This window comes from Nomia melanderi, chromosome 6 (assembly GCF_051020985.1).
Source record: "Nomia melanderi isolate GNS246 chromosome 6, iyNomMela1, whole genome shotgun sequence".
Classification (NCBI taxonomy): domain Eukaryota; kingdom Metazoa; phylum Arthropoda; class Insecta; order Hymenoptera; family Halictidae; genus Nomia; species Nomia melanderi.
In genome coordinates, this window is record NC_135004.1 from 1,295,939 (window position 1) to 1,310,896 (window position 14,958).

At 38.1% G+C, this 14,958-nt stretch overlaps 1 protein-coding gene across 13 annotated transcripts in view; it reads left to right on the top strand.

Moving 5' to 3' along the window:
- Positions 1-14,958, top strand: part of LOC116427642 (uncharacterized) — a 188,695-nt gene that overhangs the window by 130,607 nt on the left and 43,130 nt on the right. For 6 of the 13 annotated variants that reach the window (XM_076368136.1, XM_076368137.1, XM_076368134.1 and 3 more), the window contains 5 exons: positions 820-1,048; positions 4,117-4,267; positions 8,040-8,123; positions 10,188-10,277; positions 12,864-12,899. In XM_076368136.1, coding sequence (XP_076224251.1) covers positions 820-1,048; positions 4,117-4,267; positions 8,040-8,123; positions 10,188-10,277; positions 12,864-12,899 — 590 coding nt within the window. Of the gene's footprint in view, positions 1-819; positions 1,049-4,116; positions 4,268-8,039; positions 8,124-10,187; positions 10,278-12,863; positions 12,900-12,950; positions 13,314-13,466; positions 13,744-14,958 lie in introns of those variants that run through there. The other 7 variants (XM_076368147.1, XM_076368146.1, XM_076368148.1 and 4 more) reach the window with 7 other exon arrangements.

Genomic DNA, 14,958 nt, shown 5'->3' on the forward strand with positions numbered 1-14,958 from the left:
CTGAATTTTTAACACCTTTCTAGTAAATATGTAATTTCACGTTTTAAAAACGTGGTCTTTCGTGTGGCAGCAAATGAAATTAACTATTAACACAGATATTAGTTGGTCATATAGTTACACGTTCTAAGCAATATCTGATTTTTCATCGATTTTTGTTGATCTACTAAAACAACCAGGAAGTGCTGCTTCGTTCTTGTAGTAAATTCTTTTAGTTCTTATATAGGAATCAAGGGGAAAGACGAACCTATGAAGTCTTCGACGTCTTATAAAGAGATATCATTTTTGAAACATGAGTGAAAGTATTTTTCTGTTGAACACTGTTGATCGAGGACTAAAGGAGTTGAATCGATATCTTCCACGTGGAAATGAAACTTCATTCACAAGTTTAGATTTCCATCCAGATGAATATTACAATTATTTCAGTATTTCTCGTTATTGAGAAGTTAACGTTATGTTCACTGAAGGATTTCGAAGTATCACCTGAAAATGATCGAACTTAGGAAGTAATTAAAATTCTAAAAGCTGTCCGTCAGGATACCGTTAAGGTAATTTAGAAGTTAAAAGGTAAATATATTTGGACCTGGCACAGCCAGGACATTTCGACGTTGCACAGCAGTGAATCATGAAGCGCTAATGCGGCCCTGGGTTCTTTCCTCGATCGCGTTGTAGCCGTTCGTGTACTCGAAACTGAAGCCCCGAGTACCACTCGAGCGTATGAATAATACACTGTGGAGTGTCCAGTTTCGGCGAATAAGCTGCTCGAGGATCGCTATCGGCGAGACAAGTGGATCTAATTTCCGCGATGTTTCTTATTCGCAGAGCCGAAGAAACGGCGCTTTCATCCACTGAGAGGCTTAAGGAAAATCTTCCGGCGGAAAAGCCGGGGTGCGGCCGATGCCAGATTGGTCTCCAGCCATGTGGACAGGGACGCGGAGCTCGCGCGACTCCCGAGGGAGGATATCACCGACAGACATCCCGCGGGCCGGCCGGAAGAAGCTCGCAGCCGAAGCGCTAGCGAGCTGCTCACCGACTCCTGCGATCGGGAAAGGTGAGCATCTTAGCATACCTAACTGACAACTATAGTATGTAAAGAGTAGTGTTTCGAATATATCCCATTGTTTGTTTTGAACGTTGCTTACAATGTTGTTTAACACCAAAGCTACCGTGCAGTCGAATTGACAGTTCGAAATTGATCTATGGAAACTCCGAGAGTGCATCTATTGAGAGTTCCGTTGACTTACAATCCAGTTTGCGCATTGCTAAGTGAATCTTTTTAGTTATTTCTCAGAGAATCATCTGTTTTTTTCAATCATTGGAGAAAAGAAATCAAGTATTGATCATTTTGACCTATCTAGCAGTTCTAGTGTTAAGTTCAGTTTTTGGAGAAGTTGCGTGAGTATGTGACAAAAATTCAGTTAATCTCCAACGTTACGTTTCATCAAACTTTGTATTATTTATTCCTAAGAAAAGGACTGTGCCAACATTACACAGTGTTCCCAGGCAGATACTCAATCCGAGTACTAACCGCGCTCGATGCCTTTTGACTTTGGTGATCGAACGAGAACCAATAAATTCGAACATGATTTGAAGGTTGGGGGTGTTCTAAGTGAATGAAATTCATTGAAATGGTAAAAGAAAGATTGTCATGGTTGTTCGACAACGCGATTTAAGTGATTCCGGCGTGAAAATAATTGGAACACGGTATCGTGTACCTAGCACAAGATCGATAGACTCGATTCTATTAGAGGGAAACTAGATAAAGGTTGGTATAGATTACCCGAGTAATTAAGCTATTGGCTCAAGCCACTACCTTATCTTTGGTTTTCCGTTCGGCTCGACGGCGCAGTGTCACGAGAGATCACGTTGTCTCGAACACACTCGATACCTCACCGCTGACCTACTGTCCTTTATTTTCGTAATTCGATTGCGACCGTTCACGATCGCTCGCGCAATAATTTGATTTATCCCGAATATAATCGAGCTGTCATAGTTTCCCGCTTGATTATCCGCTAATTCGATCATTGGAAAACCGAACGGAACAAGGGACAACTTTGCTGGTTCTTTCCATAAGACATTAATTAGATTTATCCCGAATATAATCAAGTCAGGGTGTTTCTCGGTTGATAATCTGTTAACTCGATGATTGGAAATTAGAACGAAACAAACGATAACTGATAATTCTCTCTTTATGAAATTTGTCATTCGATTTGTCTAGAATATAATCGAATTTCGTTTTTTGGTGATCTGTTAATTCGATAATTGGAAGGACGAATGAATAAATTGGTAACTCTCAGTTCCTTAATAGACTGTAACATTTGTTATTAAGACCACGAATTTTCATATGAAGGATCAATTAAGGAATCCTCGGTTAATTTATTGGTTTCAATGTTTCGTTAACTAATCATAGGTATGTACGTGAAATGTTGAAATGTTAAGCTCCGTATCTACGAGAAAAAATGAAACTCGACCCGTTTGACAATCTTGCTGGTCTCCGTTAAAAGCTTCATTATTTCCCTCGTACTGACTTATTGTCCATGGAAACAATGCTTTCACTGTAGTCTGCAGAATGCCACGATTTCTGTGTAGTTTTAAGATCAACAACAATGTTGATATATCAGCAGGTTGCTTACTTTTATGAACCACGTATTTATTTCACCGGTCGTAGCAATATTACAGTGTCTCTTAGGAACAGTTGCCATTGCGTAGACAGAATTGCGTTCCGGCTTTTCTAAAAGCAGCAGCAAACCGTTGGCAAAGAAAAAGTTGCCGAGTTTTCCATAGAGAGATACGTAGCTCGAGATTCTGCAACGAGGTTACGTTTTGTAACGCTATCTAGACTGAACGTAGCGCATTGATTCATGCTTTGAATCTTTTTCCCTCTTTGCATCGCGACGCGCGCACATGTTCGCTTACTTTCACGTACTTTCCAAGAAATAATTGAATATTGAAATCTCTATGTGACTCCCGTATATTTATCCTAACTATGTTCCCACTTTTTGAGTTAGTTTTAATTTCCTCGTAACATGCCGCTTTTATATGCGGCAAGAAGTTTCAGATTTACCGTGTAATTCCTTGATATAAATAAAAACTACGGATGTTTCTGTAGATTTATCATTCTAAAACGTTATAATTTAAGCGTCATAATTCTGAAGCTCGGGTTATCCACAACGAACAGAGTAATCAGATGCAACTATTTTACAATGGAGTCATTCATTTGAAAGTAATCATTTCCAGACAAAGAAAAATTAACAAATTTCGTGAAATTTCTGATGTAGAAACCAACGCGTTAACATTGTCATTCGAAAATATTCCAAAAATTACTCACACTTATAAACAACTCAATTTCAAACTCCAGTGACTTAAGACATTAACACGTTGCATGCCATGGGGGTCATCGGTGACCTCAACCAAATCGAATTAGTATGATTCACTCGATTAAACTATGATTATTTGAAAAGTTTTCTATATTACAAGTAATGCCACTTAATGCAGTGACATTCGACAAGATAAACCTATAATAATAATAACGTGATTCAATTACATAAGTTGATACTACGTTATTTTCATTTTCCATATTTTCCTCGGATAAATCGTGCGGCATTCAACGTGTTAACCAAATCAACATTCATCAAAATCCCATACAGGCGAACCAATTTACTCAACAAAAAAAGACCAAAATGTTTCAGAACGACTGTTCTATTATTCTCGTACCCCACATATCCAACAAAATTCATCACTCTCGTCGTCAAAACAATTAATTTCTAAATCTATTAAACAATTCAATCATCCTCCTCAAATTTGTGCGACACAACGATCAATAAAAAATTGCCAGACAAAACGACAACGGTCCAAATCCCATCCGTTTCCCAAAGATTCAAAATTCATGTTTCATTTTGATTATTCAAAAAGTCGTATCGTTATCCCAGTCAATGAACGATACAGTTTTTCCGTTCGCAGGAACGCGCAGAAATCGCCGGAGGCCGTTTCGTGTCGCGTCTGTACCGGATATCCCGGCGCGAGAATTTCTTTTTCCTCGGCCGGCCTTCTCGTGCTGGAGCAAATAAACGAGCCGGTTTCTCGGACGTCTGACGGTTCGCTTTGCTTTTATTTTTCCAGCGTGTTCCTCAGGAGGCCGGGGATGGACGAATCCTTCGTGAAGCTGCGAGGAGGAGCCGGGAAACTGTCCGTGTCGCACGACAGCGTTTTCCCTGGGGAGGTTCCGCACACACGGCCGCTCTCGTCGTTGGCCAGCCTAGCCACCCTCGAGGTCAGTACCTTCTTTATTCACGAGCGAGCGAACGGACGCTGTGATTCCACGAGAAACGTTCGGCTGGAATTTTTTGAAACGCGCTGCGCCTTGATTACCGTGCCAATCGTCTCACTCGAGAATCGACGGATTAATTCTTTGCGCTCGGAAGACGGTACACTGTTGCCATTCGAATTGAGGGAACAAAATTCTAACGATGTAATCATTACATATAAATTGTACAGTGTAATTTACATTAGATGTAAGGTGTAAAGTAATTAGAATGGATTTTTATACAGAATTTTACGCAGGTTTTACCGGTCAAACTTTGTACATTCTATGGCACTAAGAAAAAGATGTTATACAAACAATAGTGGCTAATAAGAAAATGTATAAAATGAAGTTTGTACTTTTGAGGATACTTATTGTAGAAAAGAATTTTCGGTGTTAAGTCTAGTTTAAAATCTAAATTTGCGTAATAATCCACAGTGTAGCGATTAAACGTGAAATGTTGAAATGGGATAGTTTTGTCACTCTATTCGTGTATTATTTAAATTTAACAGAGTCAGAGATTTAATCAGTGTTTCATTAGAAGATTGTCAATGCCTGTAGCGGAAAACCTTTCTAATGCGAAAGATTAAAGGGTTAGGAACACCTACGAGTGATTTTCTCGCGACGAAGGAGTATATTTCAGTCAGTGTTCGAAGACAAGCCTATCAAAATCGCGGTGATCGATGTAATTCGCGATCCCCGGCGAAGAACGATAAACAGAGGCGCGGCGGAGGCGTTATTCTCGTTATCCAATGAGCATAATGCCAGTCGCATCATTCCGAGCACGCGTGAATCGAGTTAAGGCGGTTACACGTGTGTCGGGGGTCCACTCGTGACTCGTCTTCCAATTTCCTTGGTGAACGACGAAACTCAACGCTCGGGTCACTCGTGACATCAACTTTAAAATTCCTCGTAATTACGCAATGTGCACTCGAGAAAATCTTTTCTTCTCATTTGCTTAACACAGTATTGCATTTGCGCTAGAACTACTGCGCCCGACAAAATGGCGAGTTTCAGTTCTCTTATTTCACAATTATTGATAACTTAAAGGGATTAAATATTCGAAATCATTTTGAAAATAAGTGGTTCAACTTGAATACTGTAATTAATATACGAAGAAATCAGAAAAAGTTTGTTATTACAGTTTTTGTAAGGATCGCATATTAATTATATTAATTGTTCGGTAGTTCTAGTGTTAAATCACTAAGTCATTCGAAGGAAATCTATAGGAATTTGTAAGTATCCGATTCGAACGCTTCGTGCTCGGATTTTAAATACGTATGCAATGAGATGGCTTTCTGTTCAAATACGAGAAATCTGATATTGTATTCTGTATTATCATTTATTTCGTGGTTTATTCTGTAAAAGCAAGATCGCCAGTACAGTAATTTAGGAAAGAAACCACGCCCTGAAATGATTAAGTCAGGTCTTGGTCAGATAAGAACATATCGGACTCCGCGTTATCAATAGCTTCGAGGTTTATCAGTATAAAAAGAAAATAAATAAACAAACTATCAGCAAACGTAATCGTCAGTTCCAAGTGAAAACTTTCTTCACGAAATTCAGTCGTGGATGATAAAAGAATCTAATCCGGTTGATCGGTGCCAATCTAATCCGGAACTTGCCGGACCGGACCAGACTTAATTATCATTCACTCGATATTTCACTAAATTTTCACATTTATTTTCATTTCCGTCGAAGTAGTAAATAAATATGAAACTAAACGTTTTAAAAGTAAAAATGTGAAAAAATAAATAAATCAAATATACGGAAGAAAACTAAATGAAATTGCAGCCATTGCAAAATGTCTTCTGCACAATATATTAGCATATTCGCATTGTTTTGCAAAATCTTTCCTATATATACAGCGGGTATATTAATGATATAGAAATATTTCAACATATGTATATTCAAACTGCGATAATTATTTATGTAATCAATATATAATATAATATATAATCTAGGTGTTTTAACACTAAAACTACCAGACAGGTAAAAATGACCCATTCCTGATTTCTCCATTTTGCAATTATTTAAAAGATAACAGGTGCTTCTCAGAGAAATGATTAAAAAATTTAATTTAGCAAGACAAATTGAATTGTAAATCAATTAAGGTTTCAATAGATGCATTCTTGAAGTTTCTATAGAGGAATTTCAAAAAGTCAATTTAGTTGGTCGTTTTAGTAATAACACGTTCCTATCGGGAAACGAGAATTCACGCTTTTAAAAAATAAACGAGAATTCTCGTTTTCCGATGCGAATGTGTTAATATACTGGATTGTATATTATATTGTATATCAACTGCAAAAGTCTGCTTTTTAAAAAATAAGCGTTGGCGTCGGGAAATATTTCGTCGGCTCGTTTTTCGAACGAATGATCGAGTGCGCGTTTAAAAAACCGGCGACAGACTCGTTGCATTCCTTCTCTATTCGCGACACGGCCGTCCGCGAGCGATGAAAAGCTCGTGCCGGAAATGGAACGCGACGGGGCCGATTTTCGTGCGGTCAGACGCGAGGAAAAGACGAGACGAGTCGCAGATGTTACCACCGGAAATGAAGGAAAACGATGTTTCTCTGTGCGGCTTCCGGGTAGACGGCAAAAGTAAAAACGTTCCGCGGATACTTTCAAGATGATGAAGTTTATCCCGGGGACACGAGACGCGGAATGTGAAAGAGAAATCAGCAGCGATTACCATGGAAGCGAATAAAACTGTCTGTGATGTAAATAACACGACTGTCGAGTTTTTTGAAAGCAGAATCAACGCAATGCGACTTTACGTACTCTCTAGGTGAATGAAGTAAGCATCATTAATTTACAATTGAAATTTAGGTGACTGCAGTGAGTCGTAATTAATAGTTGCAGATTATAATTTGCAGTCGAATGAGAAATTTTATATCACAGTCATTTCGATCGCTAGATTGAATGTTTCACTCAGGTTTAAATTGTTATTTGGATTTCAGTGTTCATTAAGATTTAGATCTTCATTTTGGTTACAATTTCCATCGATTCAATTTCCACCGACATTAAAATTTTCATTCGGATTTCAATTTTGAATCAAATTTATATTTTCATGTAGGTTCTGGTTTTCATTCAGATTTGCATTTTCATTTCGGTTCAATTTCTCATTCAGATTTCAATTTTCATTTCAGTTACAATTTTCGAGATTTAGATTTACATTTTCATTTCAGTTTCAATTTTCGAGATTTAGATCATTATTGGGGTTTGCATAATGTTCATCGCGATTTATATTTAGCCTTAAACGTTCATTGAGATATAATTTCCATTCGACTTCAATGTTTCACGCGCATCGCACTCGGTGTATTTTCGCGACGAAAAAATGTCGCCAACGGAAGAGGACGCGCGTCGAAAGTAAAAATCAAATTATGGGCGCGTTGCGCACGGATCGCTGTTTGCTCACGGCTGGGACGTGAATTTCCATATCGCGGGCAGCAGATTCGTATCGCGTTCGAAAGCGAACGAAGTCGTCTCGCCTGGAGATTTCCACGTTGCCCGGGTCGGCGAACGAACGGAGAACCCGGCGCCCGGCCGGAGAGAAGATCCTTTCTATTCGCGGGGGGACAGCAGAGGAATAAAAAAAAAATAGGAGCGGCCGACGGTTCCGTTCTGATACTCGAGGAAAGTCTCTCGGATTGTTTCGCGCGTTCGTGGAAACGCGCGACGCGACACTGCATTTGTCGTTGATCACCATTTTATTTCCCGTTCTTTCTTTTTTACTTTCCAGCGACGACAAACGAGGAAGAGCAACGAAATCGAGCAAAAGGACTACAATCAACACGTTGTGCAGAGGCACAGGATATCATTGCGGGTAACTACCCTTTTCTGAATAGCTCTGAGTAAAAAGAACTTCAAATGTTAGGTCTACCGGAAAGTCCTGTCGATTTTTGAATTAGAAGAAAATAATACGTTCCTAATATATGTATTAACTCTTTTGAAAATCGGTGCCGCCGCAGTGGCGACATTTAACATTTGTTTTCAAAACGGTGTCGCTAATACGGCGGTATATAAATTTTAATGGAATAAATAGTATTCTTTCTAGTTACTCAAGGATTTATTCGTTCCTTCATTTTTTCTAGGTCAGAAAGCCCTTTTTATAGTTTCTGAATATTTTGTATAATAATTTCAGAAGCCAAAACATTAATTTTCTCAATTCTTGCTTTCTGAGAGGTATTGTAAGTGTTTATTATTCTTTGCAGTATTGTTATTCAACAAAATCCATTAACTTCAAAGAATGATCTGTATGTTTTAATATCCACATACTTATTATACATCACCTATAGATACATAACTTTGAGAACATATATTTTCTCCGACTAGTTAGTACTGTCGCCAGAAAAATCTCCCGATAGTAAAGGGTTAATATTTACTGAACAATATAATTTCCGCCGCTACTGACGACTCTTTTCCGACGTGATGGTAACTTGCGGATTCCATTTCTGTAGAATAACTCATCTTTGGAAACTCGTGATAACATTATCGGACAGAACTCTACTCCGGTAGATCTAATATAATGATTAGACAAATGTCAAACATTTGCTTTCATAAATTTCTACGTTGCATAATGATTCGCTGTGTAATAAGGACATCCCGCCAATTGCAGCCAACGAAAGACAGGTCCCTTAACCCTTCGTGGTTCGACGTGTCTTTAATTTCTCAATGTGAAACACTGAATTGAAACTTTCCATTCGTATTAATCCTTTGCGGTACGATTTAATCACGAACAGTCGTGCATGAAAGAAATATTTTATTTTCATTAAAGAAAACAACATGTTTCATTTTATGATTGAAAGATTTCGTTAATTAAATGTGTATTATTTACTGATGTTCATACTCAATCTAGTAAACTACTACTAACCATTAAGCCAATTTATCCTCAATTGGGAACTGCACAAATTTTGTGCATATAAAAATATATTATTTGCAACTACAGTTACATGACTAGTGTAGCTCGTCACTGTACGGTTTGGCATGAAAAACTAATAGCTAAGTTTCTTTCACCGCAAGGGGTTAATATATTCTTTCGATATACACAGGGTGAGTCGTTCAATCGTGCCAATGTTTATTTATCGACTGAAAGAATCTTCCAGGCAGAAGTTGTTAGGCATCAAGAACTGGAACTAATACTCACAAAAGTACGATTGGTACGATTGATACCAAACAACTTTCGCCCGAAACACACCGTTCACCTGATAAATCGTTGAATTTAATAGCCACGATCAATTCACCCTGTACATTTGATATTCCATTCATAACAAACAGAAATCAGAACAAATCTGCATACCTCCACAGAGAATCGCAAAGGGTTGAAACCTGCATACACCCAGGTGTCCCACAAAATAAGAATGAAACAAGAATTCAACTAGAAAACCGAATGCACGGTTGCAACCGCGAATTAATAGAAACGCGTAAGCAGGCCTCGACGAGTCACGAAACGAGAGCGCAGATTTGCGCGTGAAATTTTCGTCGGGCAATTTTACCGTTGCGGCGCGCGCGTGCGTCCAGCGGGTAGGAAAGCGCGTGGTAACGAGACCGAAAAAGGAACGGCCGAAGAAAACTCCGTAAGAGTGTTCTTTGAAACGGAAACGGTCTCGTCTAGGAAACGAACCGTCTCTTTTTTTCTCTCTCCCTCTATCTCTATCTCTGTCCCTGTCCCTCTTCGTTCCGTAATTCCCTCTCTTTCTATCCCTTCGTCCCGTTCCTCCTTTATCCGAGCACCGCCTTCAATAACGGCGTCGCGCTCTCGCGTTCGCGCTCGCGCGGCTCGAAATCTGGGACACCGGGTTTTACAGAAACGATAATTACGAGCGGCGGCGTGGCAGCGTATTGTGGATAATTGCCGAGCGTGTACACGCGGGTGTTCGTTCGTTTGCAGGTGCTCGAGCAAATAAAGACGGTCATAGAGAACCGGAACCAGCTAGCCACGGCGGCCTCGTCGGACACCGCGGCCGGCACCACCGCGCACGTGAGTATCGGTACACCCCGGGATTAGACGGTGCCCGACACCGCGAACGAGAGAGGACACCACCCCCGACGACGCGACGGGGACTTGAACTTTTACTCGTCCGTTGACCCCTCGCCAACGAGACAGACCAATTTTTTTGCGCGAGCTTTTATCTCGATACGAAACCGCGAACGGCCGGATGAAAGTACGCCCGGGCCGGCACGTTAGACCGAAAGAAGACGGTGTTAGGCACTTGGACCTCTTCGCTGTGACGGATTTCTTAAAACTATGAACTGAAAGGGTCGATTTCGACTTCTTTGGAAACTGGGATCGGTTGTATCGATTGATCTATTGTTTCTTATGGATGGTTAAAATGTTTTAGTAGTCTTCGTTTTTCGTGTTATTTTTTGAAGGATTGATCTGTTTTTTAATGATGGGTGATCGGACAGTCTAAGGGATTGACTTGTATTTTGGTATGGAGTTTTTAAATATTTTGGTAGTCTTTTTCAAGAGTAAATCGATTTTTTAAATGATCCTTGGGAAAATATGCTTGTCATTTCAATAATTGATGTTGAATATTATTAGTTTTCGAATGTTGAATTAAGAATCTTGAAAGCTTTATGTTAACGCAGACGAACATTTTTTGAAGATATGTATTATAAACGATCTAATTGTAAGACGTTCGTTAACTTGATGTATTATGTAGTAGGCATTATTTCTGGTCGCGATATTCTTGTGTAAATATTGACAGCAATTAGTGATTAAGTGTGAGTTATCGCGACTGCACACGCTGGGTTGATTAGAAAACAGATTGTACCGATATCTACCGTGCTTTTTAGAAGTAGAAATAGTGAACTATGGACAGGCACATTAATCAATGTTATTAGAACATATGCTTAAACGAATTTCAAGGTGCACGGTTTTTCGTCAGTGACAACTTTCTATTTTTCTAAAGCATGAGCAACTTCCATAGAATGTTATAAACGGAAACAATGGGTAACGGACAGACCAAAAGATTCGAGTAGCGTGACGATTTTCCTCATGACTCACCGCTAATAATCATTACTCAGACCTCATTATACTTTTCCTTAACACGTTTATCTACTGTTAAGTACAAGCAAGATACTTTAAGTGTTCGAGTCACTTAGAACATCCCGTACATTTAATTCTAGATTAATTTCAGCCTTAATTATTTATTCGTTTTTTATTAGAACTTCAAGTAACTACTGGTTTGTTTCACTTTTATGTAATATTATATAAACTATGTACTTGTTACGTTCAAACATTGCGTAATAGAGGTGCGATAATAATATAATTCCTAGAGTGAATCCAAAATTTAGCAATATATAAACATGTACATCTTAGAAAGTTCTCCTACGTAATTCAAAAAATCAACGTACTTTCGAAATTAGCAAAAATTTTATTCCAACATAATTGTCCCTTTGTGCGGTTATGTAGAAAATGTCCTGTATAGAGCACATTATGTCCAAGGAAGTAAAGTACAGTGAAACTTCGATTAACCGAATTATCATTTTCTATGATGTAGATCATCAAGAGTCTGAATTAAATTGGAACTGAATAATTCCAATTCTTAGATAGTATCTCAGAATATACTCGATCGAATTATACAAATGAGTGTTTAAGAATTTCTACTCGAGCCTTGATTTATCTAGACTATTAAATTCACGTTCAATTTAACTTACATTTTACGAGTTCATCGTTCTTTTTATCGCTAAGAACTGCCCCGTTAACTAAAAAATTTAATAATGCAAAGTATTGTATATTAAAACGACGATCACAATATTTATTACAAAACTTGCATTTATCCCATTAATCATCAACAATATTTTATGAATACAATCGTGATAAAACTCAAGCAAATAACGAACATATCATTCGTCAATAAATAAACCGCAATGGTTTACCGATTGATTTAATAAAAATCGAAATGAAAACTTTATCTAGCACAAAGTCCGTAGATAGAACAATAGTCATCAACTCAGTGTTCGAACGGACTCAAACGCGGAATGCCAAGGGTTAATTCTTTAGGTTCAAAATAAAAACTTTTAAGAAAAATATATTTATTTCCACAATATACGTTAACAAACTATTTTTAAGAAAAAAACTATTATAACATTACCATATTGATTTTATACTGGTATTTTCTCGACTAGTCCACTGGTTCGCATTTCACTGATATTGAAATGAGTCGCTCGGAAACCAATGCGGTTAAGTCGATTTTTTTATATTTCCTGATTTTCATAAATTTTAATGCAATAAATAATATTCTTCTTAGTTATTCAAGGATTCACTCGTTTCTTCATTTTTTCCAGGTCAGAAAGCCCTTTTTATAGCTTCTGAATATCTTGTATAATAATTTCGTAAGCCGAAACCTGAATTTTCTCAATTTTTACTTTCTGAGCTTAACCGCATTGGCTTCTGAGCGACTCAAATATGTCGTTCCAAGGCGATGCAACCGGAAGCTAAAGGGTTAATCGGTTAATCGAGGTTCTACCGTACACGACGGCGACGGATTAAATTCCAGCGGTCCTCCTCGCTGGCGCTGTTTAATTATATCCGATGACACGTTCCGTTTTTGCGTTTCAGGCTGTCGGTGAACGTTATCAGCAGGAAACCGCCGAGGTAAGATAACACGGTGAACGCTTTTTATTCCTAGAATCGGCGTCCTCGCCGCTCGGACCACTGTTCAAGCGATTAGTCGTGCTCGCGACGCGCACTTGTCAAGTCGATTCGCGGTTTCCATGAGTTTCCTCTGTTGTGATGCGGGTCACCCACGACCCGGCCTTGCCTTCTTGTTCTTTTATGGACACGTTCGTCGCTACCATCTGTTTTATACTCGCCGCAATCATACTTCCCTAATGCAACGTGTGGCATTCATAGAATACTTAAATAATCCAGCGAAGAAGTGAACAGTGCTTTCGAAATTTTGTAACATTCGAATAATTCGAGACTTGGGATATTAGATACCTGTAGCCAATCGAATATCATTCTTATCAATAATTATTATCAATAATATTGTTACTTTACGATTATGATGTACATACATATATACTTTTATTTATATTCTTTACAAAAAAGTATTACCTTTTTCTATCATTAGTATTACTATCATTGTCAGTGAAGTATATAAACACACTTTATAAGAAGTAGTGACACTAACAAAGAACATGCATGTTTATAGTACAGTTCCTTTCGAACTAGTTATCCGCAGTTTTTCAGATGTTTTTCAAATGGTTTTCAAATGTTTTCCAAATGCCATGCCACTTGCAGAGAGTACACGAAAATCGTTACGAATTATTCAGTGTTACTCCAAGTGTATAACGGTTGAGTTAAGACAGTGACAGAATTGATAAGCGGAACCAAAATGAACGAGGAAGGCGCGAACCGGAGACAGTTGAACAGACTAATGAACAGATTCGTGGTCCTGGTTTCCGCCAAGTTGAGCCGCTTCGGGCAGAGGCCAGGGGTAAGATGGAAGCGGCGCGCGCGTTATCTGTAACTTTCTCCCTCGAGAGTTCGAGAGATATATTCGCGGGCCCGGCGACTCGTTTGTTAACTACATACTTTCATTTGTTGCGTCACGGCTGCGTTTATACTCGCGTCCGGTAGTGCATTTTGATAACTCGAGGAAAACTGAATGAGGCATGCAACTTTCGTTGTCCTTCTCCCGTGACCATAAGCGTTTAGACCAGGCGAAAAGTCTCATCGTAGCTTTTAACACTAGAACTACCGATCATTTAATACGATTGATATGGAATCCTTATAAAAATTGTAACAATAGATTATTTTCAGTTTCCTTGGATATTTGTTATAGAATTCAAATGAAACTATTTATTTTCAAGATATCTATTTTTATCTATTTTATCTATCAAGATAACTTTATTTTTAAAATATCAATTATTGCGAAACAAGAAAACTGAAACCAGTCATTCTAACTGGTACGGTAGGTCTAATGTTAAAGTGGTTTCGAAGCAAATTTCATTATATTGGATTGAACTTCGTTAAACTGTATGCTGCGGATTCCTCTGAATTTAAATTTTCGAGTCACTCTTTCAGTATTCAGAATTAATCGGTAGCTTGGAATATTCATGGAAGATTTTAATTGGTTACAAAAAGATGAAAGTCTCGGTATATTATACGTAGAATTCACAGTCTAGTTATTATAGAATAAATGCATACTTAATATCCGGCCGAATGCTAATCAAAATTCAGCGTTGCATCTGCCAACAGATGTTACTGCGAAATGTTTCTACCCTTTGAGGATGAGCGAATGGTTTAATTATTTGAACTATAGAAATATTAGTATATAGTTTTCTTTTTTTTTTTAATATCGAAGAATTGGATTGTATGATTTAGCTTCCAATGGTTCTGAATACTTTAATCTTTATTCACGAAGAGTGAATCATTCTTTAAATATCCTTTTACCTTATGTATTCGAGTATCATGACGTAATAATTAACTGTTTGCACTCGAAAGTTTCCTCGTTATAAATATTCATCATTCTCCGATGATATATCGATGACAGTTTTCAATTCTTAATTTCTCAAAAGAATTCACCAGTAAATTAAAGAACGGAGCTATTGTATTTCAATATTTTATACATTAAGATACACAAAATTTAATATTAACCCTTTGCACTTGGTTTATTTTGAATGTTGTTGGGTGTAAACTTGTATCTATT